The sequence below is a fragment of the Odontesthes bonariensis genome, chromosome 24, assembly GCF_027942865.1.
Source record: "Odontesthes bonariensis isolate fOdoBon6 chromosome 24, fOdoBon6.hap1, whole genome shotgun sequence".
Lineage (NCBI taxonomy): Eukaryota > Metazoa > Chordata > Actinopteri > Atheriniformes > Atherinopsidae > Odontesthes > Odontesthes bonariensis.
The window spans coordinates 18779969-18802798 of record NC_134529.1 but is presented as its reverse complement, the minus strand read 5'-3'; the positions used below and the strand labels follow the sequence as shown (position 1 = coordinate 18802798).

The window sequence follows — 22830 nt, the reverse complement described above, 5'->3', positions numbered from 1 at the left end:
TTCACAGTTTTACGCTGCATTCCCCGTTTCATCTATCAGCTGCCACGGCTGCACATGGTTGAGAAAGAAACAGGTAGGTGTCTAAGGACCCATAAATCACGCTGAATGACAGGCAAAAATCCAGCCACCGGGACCGAGGAAATCTCTGTAGACCTAAAAGATGAAATTATGGCGAGACTATAAAACCATTTCTAAGGTTTTGAGTGTTCCCAGAGGCACAGTGGCTTCAATAATTGTAAAATGGAAAACGTTTGGCACCACCAGCTATCTTCCTAGAGTCGACTGTCCTGCCAAATTGAGTAACAGAGCAAAAACCCGAAAGCTACTTTGACAGCGCTTCAGAAGTCCCCCAAAGATATGAGAGAACCTGTCAGAAGGATGACCGTTTCATCATCTTCCTTTACAGTGGGCACATTCTGAGATTCAAAACAGCATTTAAAGGACCAAGAGTATGAAAAATTCTTTAATGAAACAAAATGTAAGCTTTTTAGGACAAGCAGTACTCCTAACCTTCCAACTATGAGTGGCAAGACAGAAAGACAGGGTCGGCAGACTGATCAGAGTTAAGAGTCTAAAATGATAAAGACCTCCCAGTGTTCATCTTCGTCAAGATTAGGACGCATCAAACTAAAGAGGTCGACTTCATAACTACAAAAAGTTTCTCTGCCCTTTCTTAAAAAGTAATTCTGCTCTGAGATACCACCCGCAGTGGGAGACTCCATTGTGAATTGTGGTTCCATTACGAGATAAATTGGACTTTAAGGTTAGTATTCGCTCTGTTTTCTGTATTCTAAATTTATATATTCTCCCGCATATGAACCGCAGCCAAGCAGGGCCAGAGGTTAACATCAGGCCATGTGAATTGATACATTTATCAAGCTGAAGTCCTGCAAGCCATTCTAAATTATTCTGTGGCAAATGATAATCAAAATTAATTATCACTAATGGGCAATGTGTGATGAGAATTTTCTTTGAATGCAAATAGGTTCCCTGTGGAGGACAGTTGTTCTTATTTCATCATTAGTATCAGACTCTTTCCACCTGCTTCAGCTTCCCTTTCCTCTCAGCTGGATTTCCACTGAGCTACGCAAGAGAAGCTACTGAGTGTCACTGCTGAAGCCAGCTCTGCCTTTAAAAAATTACAGCATGAAAGACCCATTTCAACTGAACTCACATATATAACCCTTATAATAATGCTGAAATACTGGCCCTCATTGATGCAGAATTGACTACATACTAGGTCTGAATTGAAGACTCCTCTCAGTGAGACTTCTTGTCAGGCCCCGGGCTTTGATATGAAACTGTAAGATGATGACACTGAGTGCAATCTCATTATTCTCCCTAGGCAACACACCAGTTGTCTTTTATTTTTGCAAGTTATTTTTTCTTTCAATTTCCCATGCAAGCACGAGTGTGTGTGACGGCGTGTGTTGTATCCTTTCGCAGTGGACCAGCAAGAGGAGCATCCAAAGACCCAAATCGGGTTTGCATTAACACAATTTCAAAACTCAGCAAGACCACTGCTCTGAAGTCAAGTGAATTTCCCAAGTATGGAAAGTAGCACCTCTGTGTTGACACAACTGGTGAGCAGCGACAGCAGTGACTGGGACTGCAGCCTTGCGTTTGACGCGTCTTTTCCTCAGCGAGGTGTCTCATTACGGCTCGACGCCCCTCAAAAACACATCTGTGTGAGGAAATGAGGGAAAGCTATACTGTATGTCCCTGTTCATATTCTCTCATCAGCTCAGAATACACTTTCCCCCCATGACAGTACAATCTCCTGTGAGAGATGAGCTCTTGCACAGAACATGACCTGCGGTTTCATCTCCTGCTGAGCTAGCTGGCTTACATTTTCTTTGAGCTCATTGCGATGTAGGTGGTTATGTTTGTGTCATCAAATTCTAAGCGAAGGTATATGCTGTCTATTTTAAGTACCTGTTTTTATACGAGTATCTTTGACAGAAGCCTGTGAAATTTAAAGAGATCTGAGAAGAGAAAGATATGAGTCTGGTGAAAAGTAAGAAATAGCTCCAGGAAATGTTCAATTATGTATTAAGGATGAGACAGAGGGGCATCGAGGTGCAGTACCACTGTCTTTGCTAATAAAAAACTCGACTTTATTGCTACAAAGAAGGTCAGGCTTAAAACTGACTTACTTGGGGTGCTTTACTGGCGATTTAATCCTATAAACCAATCCAATGAGGGCTCCAAAGACAAACTTTGAAGTGTGCTTCAGCATTTGAGTGTGACCTCATCTCAGGTATCCCACCTCCAGCAAACTACGAAGGAGTTTCTTTCAGGCTGCGCCACTGTTCTCATCGCATGTAGGCCAATCTTCTTATCGACAAATTCTGACCTTCAGCACTGCCCGCAGCTCGACACTGAGTTCAGCAGCACAGCCCCAAAGAGTGCCATACTCCCAGAACTTCTGGATAGAGTCATACCACGTCTAATGCTCTGTGAGTCACACCTCTAAGTACAAAATAATCCTCCAATTATTGAGAAACAAAGTTCTATATGAAAGAAAACATTTCTGTTAGTAGAGTACAGCAACCCTTCCAAGCTTTGGGTGAATTTCTCTCACGGCCACGGAGGCAGCATACTAATTGGAGTGTAGCAATGGAGGATCTGTGCTGGGTTTCAAGTCCTTGACATTTAGCCCATTCATCATAACACGCGACAGTCTGGGCATGGGTTTCACCACAAACAGGGAGGGGAGGGAGGAGAGGGTCTGGCTGGCGATCAATTTGAGCAAATTGGAAATGTCACGGCCTACTCAACCTCGGCAGTGAGCCGGAGGAGCTCTCATCTCCCCGCTGAGTCGCCCTCCAACACCTCTGTCCTTATATTCTCAAGACTGCCCTCTTTTCGACTGCTCCAGATGTTTGGTCCGGCACGTCGGCCCGGACACTTTCATTGGTGCGTTCCCACGTAGGAAGCCCCGAAAAGTAGCCTGGCTAAACTTGGTGGTTCAGTTGTCTTCAAATGAAACCCCATATCAGAAACTATTCTAAGAGTTAATGAATAAATAAAAATGAAAAAAATTGAGCAATCCTGATTTTTACTTTTTTTTTTTTTCATTGCAGGTGCTATGAAACCAAGATAGGGCGAAACATGAAATAACTCGGGTTCATACCGTCTGTAATGAAATAAGTCAAAAAACGATAAAAGAGTGGAGTGGTTGGGAGGTGAAGCAGCAGATCCAGCAGAAGCAAAGAGATGGAGAGAAAAGTGGAGGGTGGAGACGGCCACCAATGTCCCAGCAGAATGCTGTACATGCATTCAAATGCTGGCTGTAAATGTCTTATTGGTACAGCAAAGAGTTCAGCTGCCAACACCAAGTTTATGAGCACGGACTTGTTTTTTCGCTGCCTCTGCTCTTTTTTTCAATTCTTATTTCTACATATATATATAGCCAGCGATGTCCATGAATTCAGAGCATATCATTTATAAAAATGAAGTCTGCAGCGGTTTGAAAAGCATTGGGGTTGTGTCCCTCACCTGCCTCATAAACATGTGCAGAAGCTAATGATAGGAGGGGAACTTGGGACAGGGATTTCACCACGACAGACCTCCAACAAAGATTTTTTTTGCCGCAGACCCGTTCTTGCTCACAACTCCCAAGTGCACAAACACTACAAAATGCATACGCTCAGAGCAGGAGCGATTGTGGTCGGCTGACTGGGTCTCTGGCAGGAGAGTCACTCGTAAGCCGCACAGTGCTCCTTCAGTCGCTCTGCTATCTACAAATGGACCATGCAGGCTGTTATCTCCATTCAGGGCCGAATGTATGAGCTCACGCCCGGCATCTGTGTGTGCACCTTTGAAGCAGTTTGTTGCAAAAATAAGATATATTTTGCTTTAAACATCTATCAGCCACATTTACTAAATCTTTGCATGAAAACACAAAAAACTCCAACCAGTATCCGTTGTGGGGACATGCTCTCTGGAAATGACTGAAATTCTGATGCTTTGACCAAAAAGGAGCCGCGTCTCCCTTTCTTTTCTCTGCGGCACGACTGCTGCGCTTTCTCCCTCACAAACAAATAGTCTTTCATGTTATACATAAAACAAAAAAGTCAAACCCCCTACTGTTAAACACAAAGGAGATTTCAGGAATCTCATCTTTCAAGTTTATGTTTGAAAGCCAGGGTGCGATCTGACAGATACTTGATGAAGTCCATCTTTTTGGGAATAGAATTGGTTGTGGTATTTCCTTCTCGGTTTCTTATCGTTTAGTTCCGGTCAAGAAAACATTTCCCACAATGGATAACAACCCCATTCGTTTATTGTACAAGGTAACTCCATGTGACCGATGTGTCTTACCTATGTGTTTTCCATACATGTGGTAGAAGAAGCCAAAGCAGTAGGCCGGTGGGTTGGTGATGCCATAAGGGTTTTTAGGCGCTACGTTGAAAAATGGACTTATGAGCCGTGCCTGGTCTCCCTCCTTGCGCGGTCTTGACGTTTCAATGTACATGTAGAAACCTTAAAGCACAGGTAAACATAAAAAAAACACACATGCACAGTGAGCCGCTGCATTTCAACGTTACAAGCAACAAAAATTTTGTTAATCTAAAGCAAACTATTCACTTTCTTCGTCCTGAACTTCTCTTCACTTAACACGGAACTGAACTGCACTGCACTGCACTCAGAAGGCCAATATTTAAAGGATATCTAATTTTAGTTTACTGTAACCTAGTCCTTATTATATATTTTTTTCATTAATACAACAGCAGTTAAGCTTTATGACCTGGACGACTGCTAAATTATTTATTTGAACTTTATGGGAGATATTAAATAAATATGTCCCACTTTTTCTGTGCTTGTTGGCATCCTTAGAATGTTTTTCCAAGTCAAAAGCTTGGTACATCCAGTTTACCATTTGTCACTGTATGAATCATTAGTATCTCTGACGTTACAAAATGAATTAACTTATTGCACAGTAGTCCAAAAAAGCTACAGCACTGGTAGTCCAAGCTCCCTTTGCTGTGTATGCTAGTGTGAGCATATTTTCTGTGTATTTCTTGAATTGTTTTATTTTCAATTGGCTGCTCTGAAACGAGTTGCAAATTCATATGTGGAAAAAGGCGTTGTTGAACCATTTTTTTACTGGCCAAGACTGGTATGTGTATTTTTTCCTGGCTAGGAAATATGACTTCTTGTTGCTTGTTGTGCTTGTTGTCCAAAGCAACAAGCACAATTTGTTTCTCATCAAGCCTTTGCTCGGGGACTTAGGAAATTGTGTCAAAAAGGACTTAAGTCCTGAAAATGAAAGAAAAAAACATCATAACTAATGATGGCTTGGCAGATCGTAGCCATATTATGTTCCTTAAAGAGATAAGCATTTACATTTTTCAGCCGTATTCATAAGGAATGGTACATTACCGCAGAAAAGGACAGGGACATTTTACAGATTGAACTAGTGTGCAGGCACTGAATTTAGTCCCTCCAAAAACAGGTCTTACAATAAAAAAGCTTTTGTGGTTATTTAAGCACATAGTGTACAACTGAGAAACTTAAAAAAACAGTGAATGAACTTAATAAATAAGGTTTACCAACACCCCCTCCCCCCTATAAACACTGATAGCCTGTCAGAACTGAAACCTTTCATTTTAGAGATAAGGCTTTCTCTGAAGTTCTTCTTTCAGTAATCGCGACAGCTCGAGGCATGGACGATGCCAGCAAGTCAGACAGTCCTTTGACTGTGTCTGAGCCAAATAATCTGAAGCCAATCTGTACCCTGCCACAGGCACAGGGAAGGTAGCTTGCAAGCAGTTCCACGCCCCTCCAGCCAAAATCAAATGGAATATCTCCCTTTGTTGAATCTCATTTCGGATAATTATACGCAGAGAGGAATGGTTCTGGTAATGAAATGCTGGACTTTCTGAAACCATTAGGTGATTAAAGCCAATGTATTATTTACTGCTGCAGCTGCTGCTGGTGTCATGCAGCATAAAATATACTTATATTAAATCACAGATTTAAACTTTTATTAGAGCATTTATATGGAATCCTTTGAAGAATTAAACACATATCTGATTTTATTCAGTCTTTATCGAGTAAGTTTCTGATTATGGAACGCCTGAAAAAACCCTAAATACGAAACAATGTATTTTGGGACCATGGAAACAGCCACGAAGGCTCAATTACAAGATTATTTTCAAAAGAAAATAATCATCAAGGCTGCTCATTGTTAGATTGTGCTGTGCCAAGCAATTCTTGACACAATGAGCACAGCTGAAACCATTATGCAGTTGGGAGCTGTACTTTTCAAACTTATTTCAACATTTCACAAAATGTCATTTAATAGCATGCTCACTAACAAGGGTTCGACATAATCAAAATGTGTGCTGCTATATGTCCACCTTAACACATCATTTTCCAATAACAAGATAATCACAGTGTTTTCCTGTGCGGTCTGGAGAGATTCACATATTCATGCTTGGATTACATCAGAAATAACAGTGTGGTATCCATTTATCCATTGTGCACTCAACTACTTTCCAATCCAACAAGCAGGTATTCTGTTTGCAGAGCCCCATTGAGCGGTCGAAAAATAATCACTGAGGTTCAAACCAGCTGGCCCCCCCCCCCAACACGCATTTTAAAATCACATGCTTTTAAAATGGGATTGTTCAGTGTTACAGATAAACCCCAGCTGTGGGTATTTTTGCTTTATTTTTACAAAACCAGCAACAGATTATAATTTTTGTCTCGTTTGATGTCTTAATATCACCAGACTAGTTCATAAAGGCCGTTTTAAACAGCTCACGTTCCTCTGCAGCTGCTACAACTTCACATTCAAGTTGAACCTCTGATTTTTCTTGCTTTCTCTTGAATTAAGCAGACTGAATGCTCACAACATTTTAGTGTGTGTAATCAATGTCTTTGGGAATAGCAGTGCTTTTTTGCTGAGGCTCAGCGATGAAGTGCCAGTGCTGTTCTGCCTGAAAAAAGGGTAAGAGCAACACTATCTGAAGTGTGTCATCATCTGGGACTTCACAGGTGCCTCACCATATAAAGCATTGGCCTGTGATAAGATAAACATGAGCTGATTGGCTGGAAAGGACAGTTGCAAGGCTTTTGGTTTAAAAAAAATAATTACAGATAAAACATTGTTAAATCAGTTGTTATTGCATTTATCTTTTGCTCCGTGTTGTTTTTGTCTGAGAAGAGATTCAACAAACTTTCAGATCTACTTACCCTGCTTAGAACCGGTGCGATCAGCACTGGGACCGGTGTTGGGTGTGTACTTGGTGTCACGGGTAGCAGCACTGTGCCGCGTCCAATCAAAGTCATCGTTCTTGTCCTGGGTGAACATGCAGATAGGCTCTTCCTCAAAGCTGCAGTGGAACTCCCCTGGTGAGCGGCAGAGCAGAACCGGGATGTTACATTCCCATCCACACAAAAGAGTGAGAAGTTACAAACTGCCTGGAAGCTACAATGCTACATGCGAGCAGCGTGACATCTTCTGTATATTCATGAGATTTCCTACAGCATGCGCGTCTCAGGGGTATATACAACAGCCTAACTCCTAATTACATCATGCAATCTGGCGAACAGAATTTGAAAATTAAGATGTGACCTGCAGTGGAGGTATGACTGAATCGATTGAGCTTTTTTAGTAAAAGTGGTGTGTGTTTGTGTGGCAGGATACTAAAGCGTGATGGATAGTATACCATTCAACAGTCGGCCTTGGGAAACAATGCTAAACTAAACCCAAAATCGCATGTGAAAAAATGTTTTTGGAAGTGTTGTTTGACCCAACAGAAAATCATAACCTGAATCTGTTGAGGAGCCCAACATTTTTGTACGATTGTCCCTGAAAAGAACTGAGATGAAAATTCAGGCAATCGTCCTTGGATGTTTTGTAAAGGGTCACTTGGAGCACTCTGCGTAATCAGTTTGTGAAACTATGTCCCTCCTTCTCCATCAAATTCTATCTTCTAGAGATGGTGCACGGGTGAAGATATTGAATGTCACGCCTCTCCTGTCCTTTCCTCCGATATTCTCCACGCCCCTTTGACAGCATTCTTTTTTTAAACAGTGGAGTGTGTGGAGAAAATGGAAATGTGGGGTTTTGTCACCTTTAACAACTGAAACAGTAATTGTAACTCTTGCATGAGGTTATGATGGGTCACGCTGAAGGAAATGTCTAACGGGGAATATGCCAATGAATAGTCAGATATCACACGCGCGAGGAACTAACACATTCAGTTTAATGAGGGCGTAGCGGCTGGATCAACGGTGTCAAAACCTCTATTTAATCCACGTAACAAACAAAGCTAAACACATAACCAGAGGACATGGTGCTGCTAAGCAAAGTCCTTAAAGAGATGGTAAAACAGGAGCATTTAGATTCAGGATGTGGGCATGTGCGCTGATAAATATTCATTGATTTATTAAAACGTGGCTGGGAGCAGTTTGGAGTGGTGACCTTGAGAGGAGTTGGATCTGCAGCTTTTACTCAGGTAATGGAGGTAGCATAGACTGAGGTGGAGTGTGGGTGGATAGACAGAAGGATGGGAAAGGGCAGCGATGCTGCGAGAAGGTGGCCAAGTGGGAAAGGGGATGAAGGGGCTGCCTTTCCAGGCACTCATGCTCTTCCCCTCATAGGCATGCAGATTTAAATGGAGGGCTTGTGCAAGACATTAATGCCCCCATACACCGCAAGCTAAACTAAATGCTTTTGCTCTCTGTGCCCAAGAGAGAGACGAGAATTTGGAGGATAGGTCGAGGAAGGAGGGAGGAAGAGGAGGCGTTTAGGTAAGATAGTTTCCTGCAGGGATTTGGATAATGATGTTGGTGATTAGGATGTTTGTTGTTATGTTGCCAATGCTTGTGTGAACACCCACCGAAAAACTGAATCTATATAAATATATAAACCGCGATACACAAAAGCACACTGCAGCATAGTAAACAATGATTAAAAACGTGGATTCTCCAGGCATGAATAATGTGGAATTTGTCTAGTTTCAATAATGAAATGCACAATAAATGAGACTAAACATTAAAGGCTGTAAACACATATGGCACAGATGCATGCATAAATGATGCTCGCAATGCACCAAACATGCAACTCCACAGCGTTGTGCAAAAGTCTTGGGCCAGCCCTCATTTCTTTATAGCAACTTCATAAAACATGTGCAAACATAAATGGAAACATAGAATATACAAAAACTACACAATTCCATCAAGCTTGAAAGTCAGTATTTGGTATGAGCACCTTTGTTCTTCAACATAGTCTGAACCCATTTCCAGATGAAATGAAAATCGCTAAAGTTATACCTTTGTTTAAGACTGGGAGCAAACATTACTTCACAAATTACAGGCCTGTTTCTTTATTGCCGCAATTCTCAAAAATACTAGAAAAGGTTTTTAATAAAAGGCTGGATGCATTCCTCGACAAAAATCAGTTACTTTCTGAAAGTCAATATGGGTTTCGATCAAACAGATCAACAACAATGGCACTGACAGAAACAATTGAAGAAATCACTAAATCTATCGACAATAAGCAATTTGCAATAGGAATATTCATTGATTTAAAAAAAAGCATTTGATACAATAAATCACCAATTACTAACCAGTAAATTGGAAAAGTATGGTATCAGGGGAGTGGTTCTAGATTGGGTTAAAAGCTCCTTAGATAGGAGGCGTCAATTTGTCAAATTGGGGGACTGTTGTTCATCGTACTTAGATATTGTGTGTGGGGTCCCACAAGGTTCGGTGTTGGGGCCGAAATTGTTTATTTTGTACATTAATGATATATGCAAAGTGTCTAAGTTATTGAAATTGGTTCTTTTTGCTGATGATACAAACATTTTTAGTTCAGGAGATAATTTAAAGAAGTTACAGGATGATGTTATGACTGAAATGAGTAAATTGAAAGTTTGGTTTGATTATAATAAATTATCCTTAAACTTAGCAAAGACAAAATTTATGTTGTTTGGAAGCTGTAAACGGGACACAGAGGCATGCATTTCAATTGAAGGGGTGAACATTGAGAGAGTTTTTGAAATAAAATTTCTTGGAGTCATAATTGATGATAAAATAAGTTGGAAACCACATATCAAATAAAAGCAAGATATCATGGAGTATTTCAATAATAAATAAAGCCAAAATGTTTTAAGATTTTGATTCACTCTATATTCTGTACTGTTGCCTTATTTAATGTACTGTGTAGAAGTATGGGGCAATAATTACAAAAGTTCATTGAATTCTATAGTTGTTCTTCAAAAAAGAGCAATTTGTGTTATTCATAAGGTAAGATATGTGGACCATACTTATTCACTTTTTTTGCAGTCAAAGATCTTAAAATTTGTTGATATGGTAAAATATCAAACAATGCAATTTATGTATAAGGCAAAAAATAATAAGCTACCTGGTAACATTCAAGAATTGTTTAGGCTGGAAGATGTACATTATAATTTAAGAAGGACATTTAATTTCAAAAGAACCAGGAATAGAACGACAATGAGAGGTTTCAGTTTATCAATATGTGGAGTAAGGATGTGGAATGCTCTGAAGGTGGAGTTAAAAAAATGTCAAAGTATGTATCAATTCAAGAAAATGTATAAACAGACCGTTTTTCAGAGATACATGAGTGAAAACATGCTGTGATTTATTTTATTTTTTTTCTTGTTTTTCTCTCTATCTCTCTTTCTTTTTGTATTATTTGGATATACATGTATAACATGTATGGTATAGTTTTGATTTTATATGGAGGTGCGTACAAGTAATATGTATTATATTTTGAATGTGTAGGGGTGGGATTCAATAAGCTATGCTTCTTCCCACTCCTTTTCAGGTGTGTTAAGTGGGATTTTGCTTATATGATTTTGTTTTGTTGACTTGGAGGCTGTTGATCTCCCTTGAACATCTGAAATAAAATCAAATCAAATCAACCCTCTAAGACAAGCTTTCTTTTTATTTCTTTAAGTAGACTTCAGGAAAAGTTCTGCGGGCTCTTGAAGGACATTCCAAAGCTCTTCTTTCGTTCTGTTTTCTATCCAGATGATCCCACACTGCTCCCTGTTCTGGGGAGGATTCATCCCTCCATAAGATCTGTTGCCGCTGATTTTCAGTCCAGCTTTTGTGTCATTTGGCATAGCTCAGCCTTTTCTCCCTGTTTCCGTTCCTTAAAAATGGCTTCTTGACAGCCGTCCTTCCATGGAGACCATTTCTTATGAGGCTTCAATGAACAGCAGATGGATCAACTGAAGGTCCAGATTTTTTATTTCTTAAAGACATCACTTTCAGAAACTGTTTACCTGCTGTATATATATATATATATATATATATATATATATATATATATATATATATATATATATATATATATATATATATATATATATATGTATCTTTTTCAGGTAGGCCACTTCTTTTGTCCTCCTTCTTTTTGTCTATTTTTTTTAAAGACACACTGAACACCATGTTGTGATTTGACAAGTTTTCAGTTGACAGCCACAGTTCTTTTTTTTTTTATATACTTTCTTTTTCTGTAGATGCAATAAAAAAGGTGGGAACAAATGTGCCTTTGTGGCATGCTGCTCACCAAAAATTGCCAAATGATATTTTTCATTTTTAGATACAAAAATTATTTGTTCCTTTAATCGGGTGCCTTTTTCATGCCTGCATGATTCATAGGTCTGTGTTAAATGGGTTAAAAAAACACATTCTTTAGAAAATGGTCAGGTGCAATAGAAAAATGAAAGCAGCCAATGGCCCCCAAAAAACTTTGAAAGACCTTCATAAAAGCCATGAGAACTATTGCTGAAGACCATTTTAAAAGATTACAACAAAGGGTTCCTTTGGAAGGAAAATATAAAGTGGGTAGGTTGTCCCAATTTTTTTGTTGATACTGTTTATCTAACCATTTGAATGCCCCCAACACTAGGTTTAAACATCCAGATCACACTTCAATCCCAAAAAGAAACAGGACATTCCTATCTAAATGGGTGCCTGCAGAATGAAGTGATATAGCCAAATGGCATGGGATGGGGCCTTAAGGGGGCAAACATGTAAAAATACACAATGCAGCTTTATTTGGAGCTCATAAAGAAAAGTTGCTTTGCATAGTTTGGTCTAGTTAAGAAAATTATGACATGCTGTTCACACACTGTGTTCGAATAGAAAGGAGCCAGCTCCCAGACGAGTTCAGCAAAGTGAGGTGCAGGTTACTTACTCAGGTGAGGGTTGATGGGAGCTGTGAAGGAGAAGTGACAGAGACAATCGTTAGTACAAAGTATCATAGCTGTCTGTCATCACATGAGACACCTATTCCAAGGAAATGTGCACAGAGGAGTACACAGAAGCAGAAGCAATCAAACTGACTCCCTCTTAATAACACTGTGTAGCTGTTTTGTATGCTCTGCTACTGGTTAAACAGAGCGGTACACTAGCATAGGCGTTGCACATTGTAGCTGATGCCGTTTATCCAGCTGTCATCCCCTGCGGTGCAGAGCTAATAAAAACCTACATGTATAAAACGTTGCTTAAAGATGGATGGTGGCATCCTGTCATATTTAAAGAATTTAAGTATTGAAGCAATCATCTGCAACACAGTCCAATAATTACTGAGCAGAGCAAAGAGAGATGTCTGGAGTATGAAAAGGAAAAGGTGGCAGCAGCCCTTTTCAGCCTGGTGCCTAATGTAAAAGACAGGATTAGGAAGACCTGCCTGATCACATTAATAAGCCTATAACGCAGCTGCTTATCGTTACTGCCATTTACCAGCACTGCTGATGCTCTTGTCCAAGGTGACTTCCATTTAGACCACTAAGCCTATTTTATACTTCCATTTAGAAGCCAATAAATCATAAAAAAAAAAGTGTAATAATCACAAGTGTGTCTGCCGGTCACCTCTCTGCAACATTCTGTCCGTGCTTTCAAAACCGTCATTATGGAAGCTTGGAAATCAAACAACCCGACTTGTGTCCATTAAAACATATTTGAGTCTTCTTTTGCATTCTGTCCACCTAAACCATGGTTCAATGCTCCCCTCATTGATAATTTAAGACGCTCCAGCCGCAGCACACACATAAAGGTCAAGGGTATCACGGAGAGTTGCAACAAGCCAGTTAGTTGGCACTTCACTTTTTGCAGAGTAAATACCGTTTAACCTGTCAAGAAGATTCATGAGCATTTTCATGATCGATTGCTGAATAGATGAGATACATCAGCTTTACCACAAAACCATGTTGTGGCATGATTTATGAAACCATCCTGTTCATGGGAGGAATTGATTTTAATCCAACCAATTAAAGTGAGTAATAACAAATCATTCCTACAAAGGAAAACATGTACTGAAGAGCGGGGAAGTGCTGCGGCGCGGATGGAAATGATCTTTTAAAAAGCAGCTGCTCGAGAAGCGATTTCCCTTTTTTTTTTGTCCTGCTGTTCGTGGAAGATGCATGTCCACTTGTGGGGGAAAAGAGAAAAATAAACACCCAGAGATGGAGCAGTAAACTCAAACCTTACAAACAAAACTGCGATTCCAGTGTGCGCACTCATCGTAATATTATGCCGCACTAAAGACACTTGAATCCAAGCAATCACAGTGGACTGCACAGAACAGTACACATTTGCAGAGGGTGGGAAGGGGGGGTGGACATCTTGCACCCTCAGGCTCGTAAAAAAAAGGATACAGAGTTTTCCAACAAAACTCTTTCAGCCTCCCCCCTGCGTGCGTGCTTGCTTCTTCCCTCTCAACCTTCCTTTTCCTGCAACCCCCCCTTCCCTGAATCCTTCCTCTCCCCGCCCCTCCCGTCTTCCTTCCAACTCTGCAGCTATGAAAGTATATTTTGTTGTCTTATTCCTTACCTGCAGCTTCTCCTGGCTGACTCACTGTTCCTCAGTCCAGATGAACGTGTGTACTCCAGCAATGTCTCCACCCCCACTGAGGAAGCCATGCTGAGCACTGAGCAGGCCCCGAGGCAGCTTTACTACTGATGTGTGTGCACACACTCTCGAAAACACACCTGCGCTAACGGATAATTAAACTAGCATTATGTATGACTGTATTGAACAGGGAAAAACAAGGAATATATTTAATTGAGGCTGAGATCAACTCTCGACTCACACGTTTTCTTTGAAGAAAAGTGTTTAAATATGTTTTTTACTCCTAAAAACAAGAGGGAAACTTTATTGCTCTCCTCAAAATGCATTGTGTTATTAAAGCATCGGTGTGAGAAGCCCTCGAGCAAGCTGAAAATGCTTTAAAAACTGTCTGCAATTTTCCCCTTAATGCTGCCGCACCCTACTTTCCCCCAACAGCTAAAATAGCCCCAAATAATGACAGAGGATGAAATGTGCTGCTGATAGTTGCCAAGTTAAGCCCACCTTGTGATCACGGAGGGGAGTGAGGTGAGCCTTTTCTGCTACAAGCCCCCATATCAGGAGCATGTCTGACCAACGCTTTCTGTGCTTCCAGCAAAGAGGACAAGACAAACTGCTGCTCGCTACATGATTGACTTCCATCCAAAGTGCTTAATTTTGATTGAATTGGAATTCGAGCTCGGTGACCGCCAAAGGACATTGGTCCGTCAAGGCAGCTATGGATGCAACCGCTGACTTCATCTTGGCAGGAAACCCTGCTCGCTGGCCTCCAGCTTTATAACAAAGCAGCAGACAATAACACAGCTGCAGCCAAGTGTCGTCATACAGACAACAATAGCAAGGCTTCTCTTTGTTTTCTTTTTTTTTTTTATCAACCTCAAATAATCCACATTTTGGGAAAATATCGACCCTGATGTTAAAGAAGGTCTAAGTGGGTGCCCTGTGATGGCTTCCCACGTTAAAGCATCAGCTAGAATAGTAACAGTGTGGGTAAATGTAGTCTTTCTCTCCGGTCTCTGTAACCGAAATAACAAGAGCAACATCGCTTTTTTTTGTGTCCTTCAGCAAAAATCCTGTTCTGAGGATGTACTGCTCTGCGCAGACCCTGTAGTTTCACATGAATACACATGGACACACTCAAACACAAGCAAAGCAGTCTAATCACCGCCCATGTGTTATTCTGCACTTGCATCAGTCAGACACATCGATGCAAGCGAAAGAGTTCCTAATGGACTCCCACGTGGATCCGCCTTGTGCTGGATTCAAAGCAGGAAACTGAAACAACAACAAAAAAAAAAAGGTGTGCAGAAAAAAAAACGGTACAAAAACAAATCATATATGTCAAACTGACTTTCCACATCAGCAACGATAACGTCTCGAATCAAACCTAAGGCTGCTGACTGCTCTACAGGAGCTGGTTTCAAAGGATTGTCAAACAGAGCATAACAAAATCCATGATTCACACAAGAGTAGCAGTTACAAGGACTGAGCAACCAAACTGACAAGCCGCTCTGGTGCGGCCTGGCACAGCTGGTACGCTTAAATTACCACAACTGTCACCTTAAATCTGTCAGGAGCTAAAGAAGTCCACCCATCAGCAAAGCTCCAAAGAAGAAGCTCACTGATTAACATGATGTGTGTAATTTCATTTGTGAGAAAAAAAAAACTAAAAAACAGTTCTGGTTTCTGAGCGGTTGCCAAGCAAGAAAAAACTCCAGGGAGTTAGTGCTCTCAGCCAAGTTTCATTCTGTTTCCAGTCTTTGTTCTAATATGAGCTGGCTAGCTGCTGACTGAAACACCATTTCATGGATTCATATGAAGGAAGTACAGATCCTCTCATATTGGGCTCTGTTACAAAAAATATTGATTGGATTTCTTTGAATAGAAGCATTTTATGAAAACAGCGCTTTTTAATATTTACCAAATAATATATATAATCATGTGTTTACTAAACTGTGCAATTTCTGGAGAACTTGCAGTGGGATTGCTGAAACATCCTGCCCCTTGTTCCTTACTAAATGCCCCCCAAAAATAAAGCTGGATCTTTCGAAATGCTTGTAAACAGAACATCAAATGAAAGAGGAGAGAGGGTCAAGTGTCCAACAGCTGTGACTTATGAGTGGCAGCTGAGATTGCCATGGTGACATCAAGTAACCCTTTCCATCTGATGGAAAATTCACAAAAAAAATGGTCTCAAACTTTTGCCAGTTAGCACAATGCTTTGCAGCAGATTGTTGTGAAATGAGTGTTTTGGGTGTAAAATTTTAAACATATGGACCAACAGAAAAACAGCATCACTCTCAGTTTTCTCGGAAAATTCTATTTTCATTCAGCTTCTTGGGAGTTTTGGAGGCTTCAAGCACAAAAAGTACAAGTCGTTTGGCTTAGAAAAGTTACTTTGGAAGAGAGAAGACAACATTCCTCCTATCTGCTGAATGCCATTAACACTCAAGGATGACAAAGGAGGAGAAGGAAGAATATCCTAAATATTTTCTTTTGTTCCAACATGTGGTCGGATTGCACTTTGTGGCAATCCCACTAAGACTTTAAAAATGGTGCTGTGCTGGCATTGGACATTATGGCTTTTTTTTGTATCTTATTTAGATTTTCTACTGAGCATTATTTTTTTAAGTGCATGTGTGTGAAAACATCAATTTAGATTTTCTTTCTATGCTGGGTTGAAAACTTAGATGCTTTACAGATTTATGACTAACTCTGGCACTTTTTAATTGTATTGATTAGTCTGTATTGATTAGTTATGCTAACAGGCAAGTTTTTCAATTCAAAACCCAACTAATGCCTGGACCAAGACCTGAAATCTATACTAGTGAGGAGGAGGCGTCTAGGATGCAAGAAAGAAGAAAAATGGTGAGCAACGAGAAGGAAGTTCAAACCATCTTTTTACTCAATTGTCATGGGGAAGGTGAAATAGCTGGTACATAAAATGAACAATCTTGAACTGTGTACAAGGAATATCAGGGATATGGGACATGCAGTTTTATTTGTTTAATTGGGATTTGGCTGCAGGAACTTATTGCCTCTCTACACAGCTGCCAGATTATATGGATAGAGAGAGACTGCAGAGACAGCGCCAAGAGTAAAGGAGGATGGATAGCAGTGTCTATAAACAATAGATGGCACAATCCTGGGTATGTTACTGAAAACAAGCCACGCAGATGTTGCACCGTGGTATTCCTAGTAGATTTCAAAAACACTTTTCTCTCTGCTAAGATTCCAACTGCACAACAGTTTGTCAAGTGATTTATATTGTATTTAATTTCATTTGGTCTTATTTATGTGTTTGTCTCAATACTTTCTACTGCAGGAATATAATTTTTCTTTGTGGGTTATTAAAGTATTACTCAATTCCATTAAATTTACTAAAAACCACAAGAGTAACAGTATTTTCATTTATTGCACCCTGAATCATTGAATACCCTTGTGTCATTTAGCTCGGGGCCATTAAGTAACACTGTTGTTTCAACTACTTGCTCAATTTCTGTTGCTTAAAATTTGCTAGATCTGTAGAGAAGAATTTTAGAATAAGTTACGTAACATTGTTACGTACATTGTCTCATTGTTACAAGACTGCTATTTATAATCTAATTTACAGTTCTTTTTTTAAAATATTTTTTTGGGCTTTTTATGCCTTTAATGGATAGACAGTTGGAGAGAGACAGGAAGCAGGGGGCAGAGAGAGGGGGAAGACATGCAGCAAAGGGCCATACGGTGCGGGACTTGAACCGGGGCCCGCTGCAGCGAGGACTGTAGCCTCTGTACATGGGGCGGCTGCTTAACCCACTATGCCACCGACCGCCCCTAATTTACAGTTCTGATGAGGTGAAAGTGGCTAAAGGTTCCCAATCCTCACCCTGGCCTAGTGAGCAGACCAACCGAATTTCTGAATTCTAATCCAAACGTTCATTTTAGCCTCTAACTTTAGCCTCTAACAGCTGTTACCGATTGAAGTGACTGATGTATTTTTACACTTGGAAGTTTTTTAAAGAAATAACTTGATGCTTAAGGATTTTAGGGAAAATGCTGCAACCCCTCCAAACTCTACACTGTGACTGAAAGCTTGAGGTAGTTCTAAAAAATACTACAAAGACGAAATATAATACTTTTCAAGAGCCGTGTTCCACTGATTTCTTGTGTAAAAAGGGATTTTACACCATGGCAGAGAAAGTGCTTAGACCGCAATATCACTGGCCAACCACTGGTTCAAATAACACCTCAGAGAAAGCAGCAAACTGCGTTTGATTTAAGATTTTGAAGAGAAATGCCACTGTAAACGCCACAATGAGATCCATAAAAACTGAATATTGAGAAAAAGCAGCAGCATTGTACCGTGCATAGTGAGGGCCGACAGGAAGCTCAAACGCTAATCCAGCATTGTGGAGGGAAAGCTGGAGTCAGGGAAAGAGAGACGCATGATAAGAAACACCAAGCAGATGCTGAGTTTGTCACTGCAGCAAAATTCAAAAGAGCATCCTCAGTGCTTGGTGACACAACCATTCTTCACTCTACAGCTGGGGACACAGTAACCGCTTTTTGTGTTTTCTTGCCAAGTCACAGAAAAGCTGCTGCCATCGGCTTCATGTGAATCACAGTAATGGCTTTGACTACTGGGAAATGATGAGAAAAAAACAACTGCTCTCATATACATTTTAGAGGCCATATATTTAATATAGGACAGCAGTGTTTAATAATAAATATATATATATATATATAAATATATATATTTGGTCAGCCTTGGAGAGTCATATTCATATATTTATGTGTTTGAGAGCTAGAGACTATCTCCCTGTGCACCATGAAAGGCAGGGAAGGCCATTTTCATCATTCCATAGTAAACATACAAATGGACATGGAAGGAACACCGGAGGGGTATTTGGAGACTTTTAAATCTGCAGGTTTTTCTCATAAGCAGACAAAGGGAACATGGGCAATATGGGATTTCTTTAGAACTTAAATAGAACCCATAACAGCCTTATTACTACACTCAACACATACGATAACTACCACAGACTGGTAATGGAGGGTGGAATAGTAGTGGATTAGAGTGCAGCAACCTTTTTACTGCTCGTCTTGGAAGTTAGTCTGTAATAATGAAAGTGGTCAAGTTGAAAAATAAATGGATTTCTCTTTCTTCAGTGAAAATATTACAGCAAATTTAGATAACCAGACATAGGATAGATCCCAATGTGAACATTATTCATAGCCACATATACTTGGCTGTTTTAAGTTATTGTATACTCAAAAACTTAGAAAAAACAAAACACAACCCTCGTATTTTGTTCTGGGCTCCTCAGGGTTTGAAAATATGTCATTCAGTGAGTGGTTAAGATTTGCAGTGGATTTCTATGTCTTAGTCCCAGCTTAGAGTAGAAATATCCAGCATCCTTATCTTTATATCTGCCCAACTTCAAGAATAAAGCATGGTGCCTTCGCTGAACCTAAGCAATGGAACATGGAAACCCTTTTGCTCTTGCTTTTTGCGTTGCTTGTAATGGCAAATTCCCATCAGAAGTTATAAAATTCACTTAAGAAAGAAACAAGCTTATAATGTTCTACCAGTGCTTTGTCAATTGTTTTATACCCCATCCAGGAAATCTGACTCCTAATAGGCATCCTTTATATTTTTCCCAGTCTGAAATTGGAAACATTGATTTCTCATTTTATCACTGAATGTACCATCGGCAGGTCCAGCATGCCCCAAATAAAGGTTTTAACTTTGGTGGGAATGAGTCCATATAAGCAGCGGTTTGCAGCAGCTGCAAGTTTAAAACAGAGAGGAATGGAAGAACAGTGAGGGAAAGAGTTTATGGAGCCAATATGTGACTAAGGAATTTATAATCTAAATTTGACCCGGAGTCATTGCCTTCTGTCGTGCAGTGTTTCACAGATCATTTCAACAAAGTCACATGGTCACAAGTCAGCCAAAGGTTTATTCCTTCCTTAATGAGTCTCCATAATCTTCTATAGTTGTGCAAAAAGGCCACCTTCCAAGTAGTTTCAAATAGTTCCATTTAGTCTGTGGTTTCAGAGAGACACAACAATGTGTGCCAGGAAGTTAGATAAACAAGAATAAAATATTAGGCTTAAAATTCATTAGCTTTTGAGTTAAACTGATTCCTAAGTTATAGTTAAATATGATATTTAGCCAACATTAGTAATGAAATATTGGGCAGCTGTGCAATGTATGGAGCACATGTACAGTGATTCATAAACAACTTTTTTTTAAATCAAAACTTTATTTAGGAATATCTTACACATTTATTTCAGTAAAACAAACTTTGAAATGTATTCAAGCGCTGGGCAACACTTTGGGTCCCTGTTTTCCAACGAGAATTTAAAAGAAGCCAAAACAAAGATGATTCCCGGCCGCATTTTAGATGTCAATCGGGGCGCCGAGCATGACACATTCTCAGAGCAGAGTGGATTTGGCTCAGACACATCTCAGCCTGATCCACTGTGTGGGAGAACAGAGCAGCCCAAGAGTGGTAATTCGTCCAGTCTCTCATTGGAAAGGCGATTTAAGCAGCAAACTTACTTTGTTTGGTCTGTGTCTCCCTTTCCTCTGCAGTCCCAACTTGGCTGTCTCCATCTCTCCTCATGCGTCTCTCTCTGACTTAATTGACCACGGTTGTTTTTAGTTCTCTTTAACTGGATTCAGTTTGATTCAATTCAGCTGAATTCAGTTCAAGGTTTATTAAAGACCATGCAACACCACAAACTGCTTCGAAAATAACAGCAGGGGAGATTTATCTGCCTCTCTGTCTTCCGCTCTTCTCCAATTCTGTTTTCACCAGCCATGATGAGCTGCAGTAAAACTGAATTATTGACAACTGCAGCAGCACCACTCAGGAACAACTCAGCAGTCAGTGATAGACAGAGGAGTGAGTTTATGGAAATTCACTTCTCAAGTACCTGCGTGCATGTTCACTGGGACTGCTGGGCCAACTGTTGATACTCCAGAAGAATTTATTTGTGTATTTCAGCCTGACGAGCCAAAGAATCAAACTACTATTTTATTCTGAACACAGTGTGTTTTAATGTATTCTCACTGGTCTGGTCTGATAAAGTTTAAGGTACACAAAATCTTTATGATGTTCTCCTGACTGCTAGTTTCGGCCGCTTCAGGCTGTTCTTTCATCAGAGAGCCGATCCTATTTGAGTTTAACCTCACTTGTATTTTCTTAATCTCACATTTAAAGCTTCTTCTTCTTCTTCTTCTTCTTCTTCTTCTTCTTCTCCGTTTTCTCTCTCTTTCAGCACCTTCACACTGGACAAAAAAAACCCCCGGAAACAACACACACTATCAGCTAGCTTTTGTCTTTGGTGAGAGAGGGTGCAATTATAGTCAGGCCAAATGAGAGTCTTGGATTGTATCTGGTGTTTTTGTTAATTTCCTGTTTTGTGTTAAGCTCGTATTTGCTTTATTTCCTGCATTAGTTTGGATGTGTTTTTTCATTTTCATTTTTGTGTGTCTTGACGATTGTCTTTTTTCCCCCAAGACCTTACAAACTCCCACGACGATCACTCCTTAACCTTTATTGGTGCCTTATCTCCTTGCTTGTTCCTCAATCTCGTTTTTTTGGATTTTGATATGAAGCTGCATCTTGATTTCCAGCCGCTCTCTGCTCTGTATTTTTTTCAACTTTATCTAAAAAGAGACCTTTCTTTCAAGCAGCCAGTTCTTTCTTTGTGTCTGCTCTTTGTTATTGACCGTCTTACTGTGACAAATTCATAACATCTTTGCAAAGTCCTTTGTTTTATCTTATACGTCCACGTCTAAACTCTACATCACATCACGTTAGGGAAGATTACACCTGTAAGCATTGTTATTGCTCTGTTTTGCCACCCAGTAAGATCTTATTCTTTATGAAGACCTTAAAAGGGCAGCAAACCTTGGATATGAAATCAAAGAAGCTATGTGTTACATGAGAAACATTTCAGGAGGCAGACCACATCTTCTGGTAGGAAGAAGAACACGGATCGCAACCAAAAAATATGTTGTCCGGGGCCAAATTGAGTAAAGCAATACATGACTCATCTCTGACCAGTTCTTCTCGGTCTTTTGACTCATATAACATGTTTGAGTCATCTAATGCTTTGATGTCACGATGATCTCTCAAGCATGCAAACAAAAAGTCGGCCTTTACCCCAGACCGGGATAGAACTGCCTCGAGTAATAAAGGTCGTAGGAAGAGATTAGTCAGCTGATCAAGATTTATTTGGCTAAAATTGAAAAGCATGCTGATTTCAGGCTGTCTTCTGATGACTGAATGTGTTCTATGCAGTTCAAGTTACTTTTAATGAGTTAACTTTTTCTCCTCCATCCTCATATCCCAACATATCATACATAATAAAAGACTGCTGATACCACAGCGAACGTTTGATATCCGTGCATGTATTGATGGCCATGTTTCGTTAAACATCAGCACAAACTGGAGTTTGGGGTTAATTAAAGAGTGTTAGCGAAAGGATAACCTGCAGTAGCTATAGTTTAAACCTGCTCAAACATGCGTGACAGCAGAGGACAAAAAAAACAGGAAACAAAGGAAGAATTGATGCTGCTCAGCACTCACCGCTGTAGGTGACAATCCGGATGGCGGAGTCACCCTCTCCGAAACGTGTGATGGGGGTGAGGCGCACCTCGTATGACTCAGGTTTAATCAGCTCAGTCAGGTTATGTGTCATGAGCTCTCCTCTGTTGATCGTTCCATCCACAGGGATTTCCTGCTCCCACCAGCGCTGCAGCCCCATCTGGAAGGGAAGAAGAACCACAAGAGCTTTGGATTATTAAAACTCATCCGGAGCGCTATGATCTGTTTACAAACACAAAGACATTTTATACATTATTAATCTCCAAAAAGCATCTTAAGCTGTCACTGCTATAATCTCCTACTTAAAGGGAGTTATTAGTTTTTTTTCTTAGTAGGGCTGTGTGTCGTACTCATGAGCAGTCAGTATGTTTCATGCTGT

The 22830-nt window shown here is 40.1% G+C and overlaps 1 protein-coding gene across 1 annotated transcript in view; it reads right to left on the bottom strand.

The window, feature by feature from the left end:
- Positions 1-22830, bottom strand: part of LOC142375370 (MAM domain-containing glycosylphosphatidylinositol anchor protein 2) — a 210725-nt gene that overhangs the window by 6558 nt on the left and 181337 nt on the right. The window contains exons 12-15 of the mRNA XM_075459371.1: positions 22434-22611; positions 12191-12211; positions 7207-7362; positions 4327-4488 (exon numbers count right to left, since the gene is read on the bottom strand). Coding sequence (XP_075315486.1) covers positions 4327-4488; positions 7207-7362; positions 12191-12211; positions 22434-22611 — 517 coding nt within the window. The remainder of the gene's footprint in view (positions 1-4326; positions 4489-7206; positions 7363-12190; positions 12212-22433; positions 22612-22830) is intronic.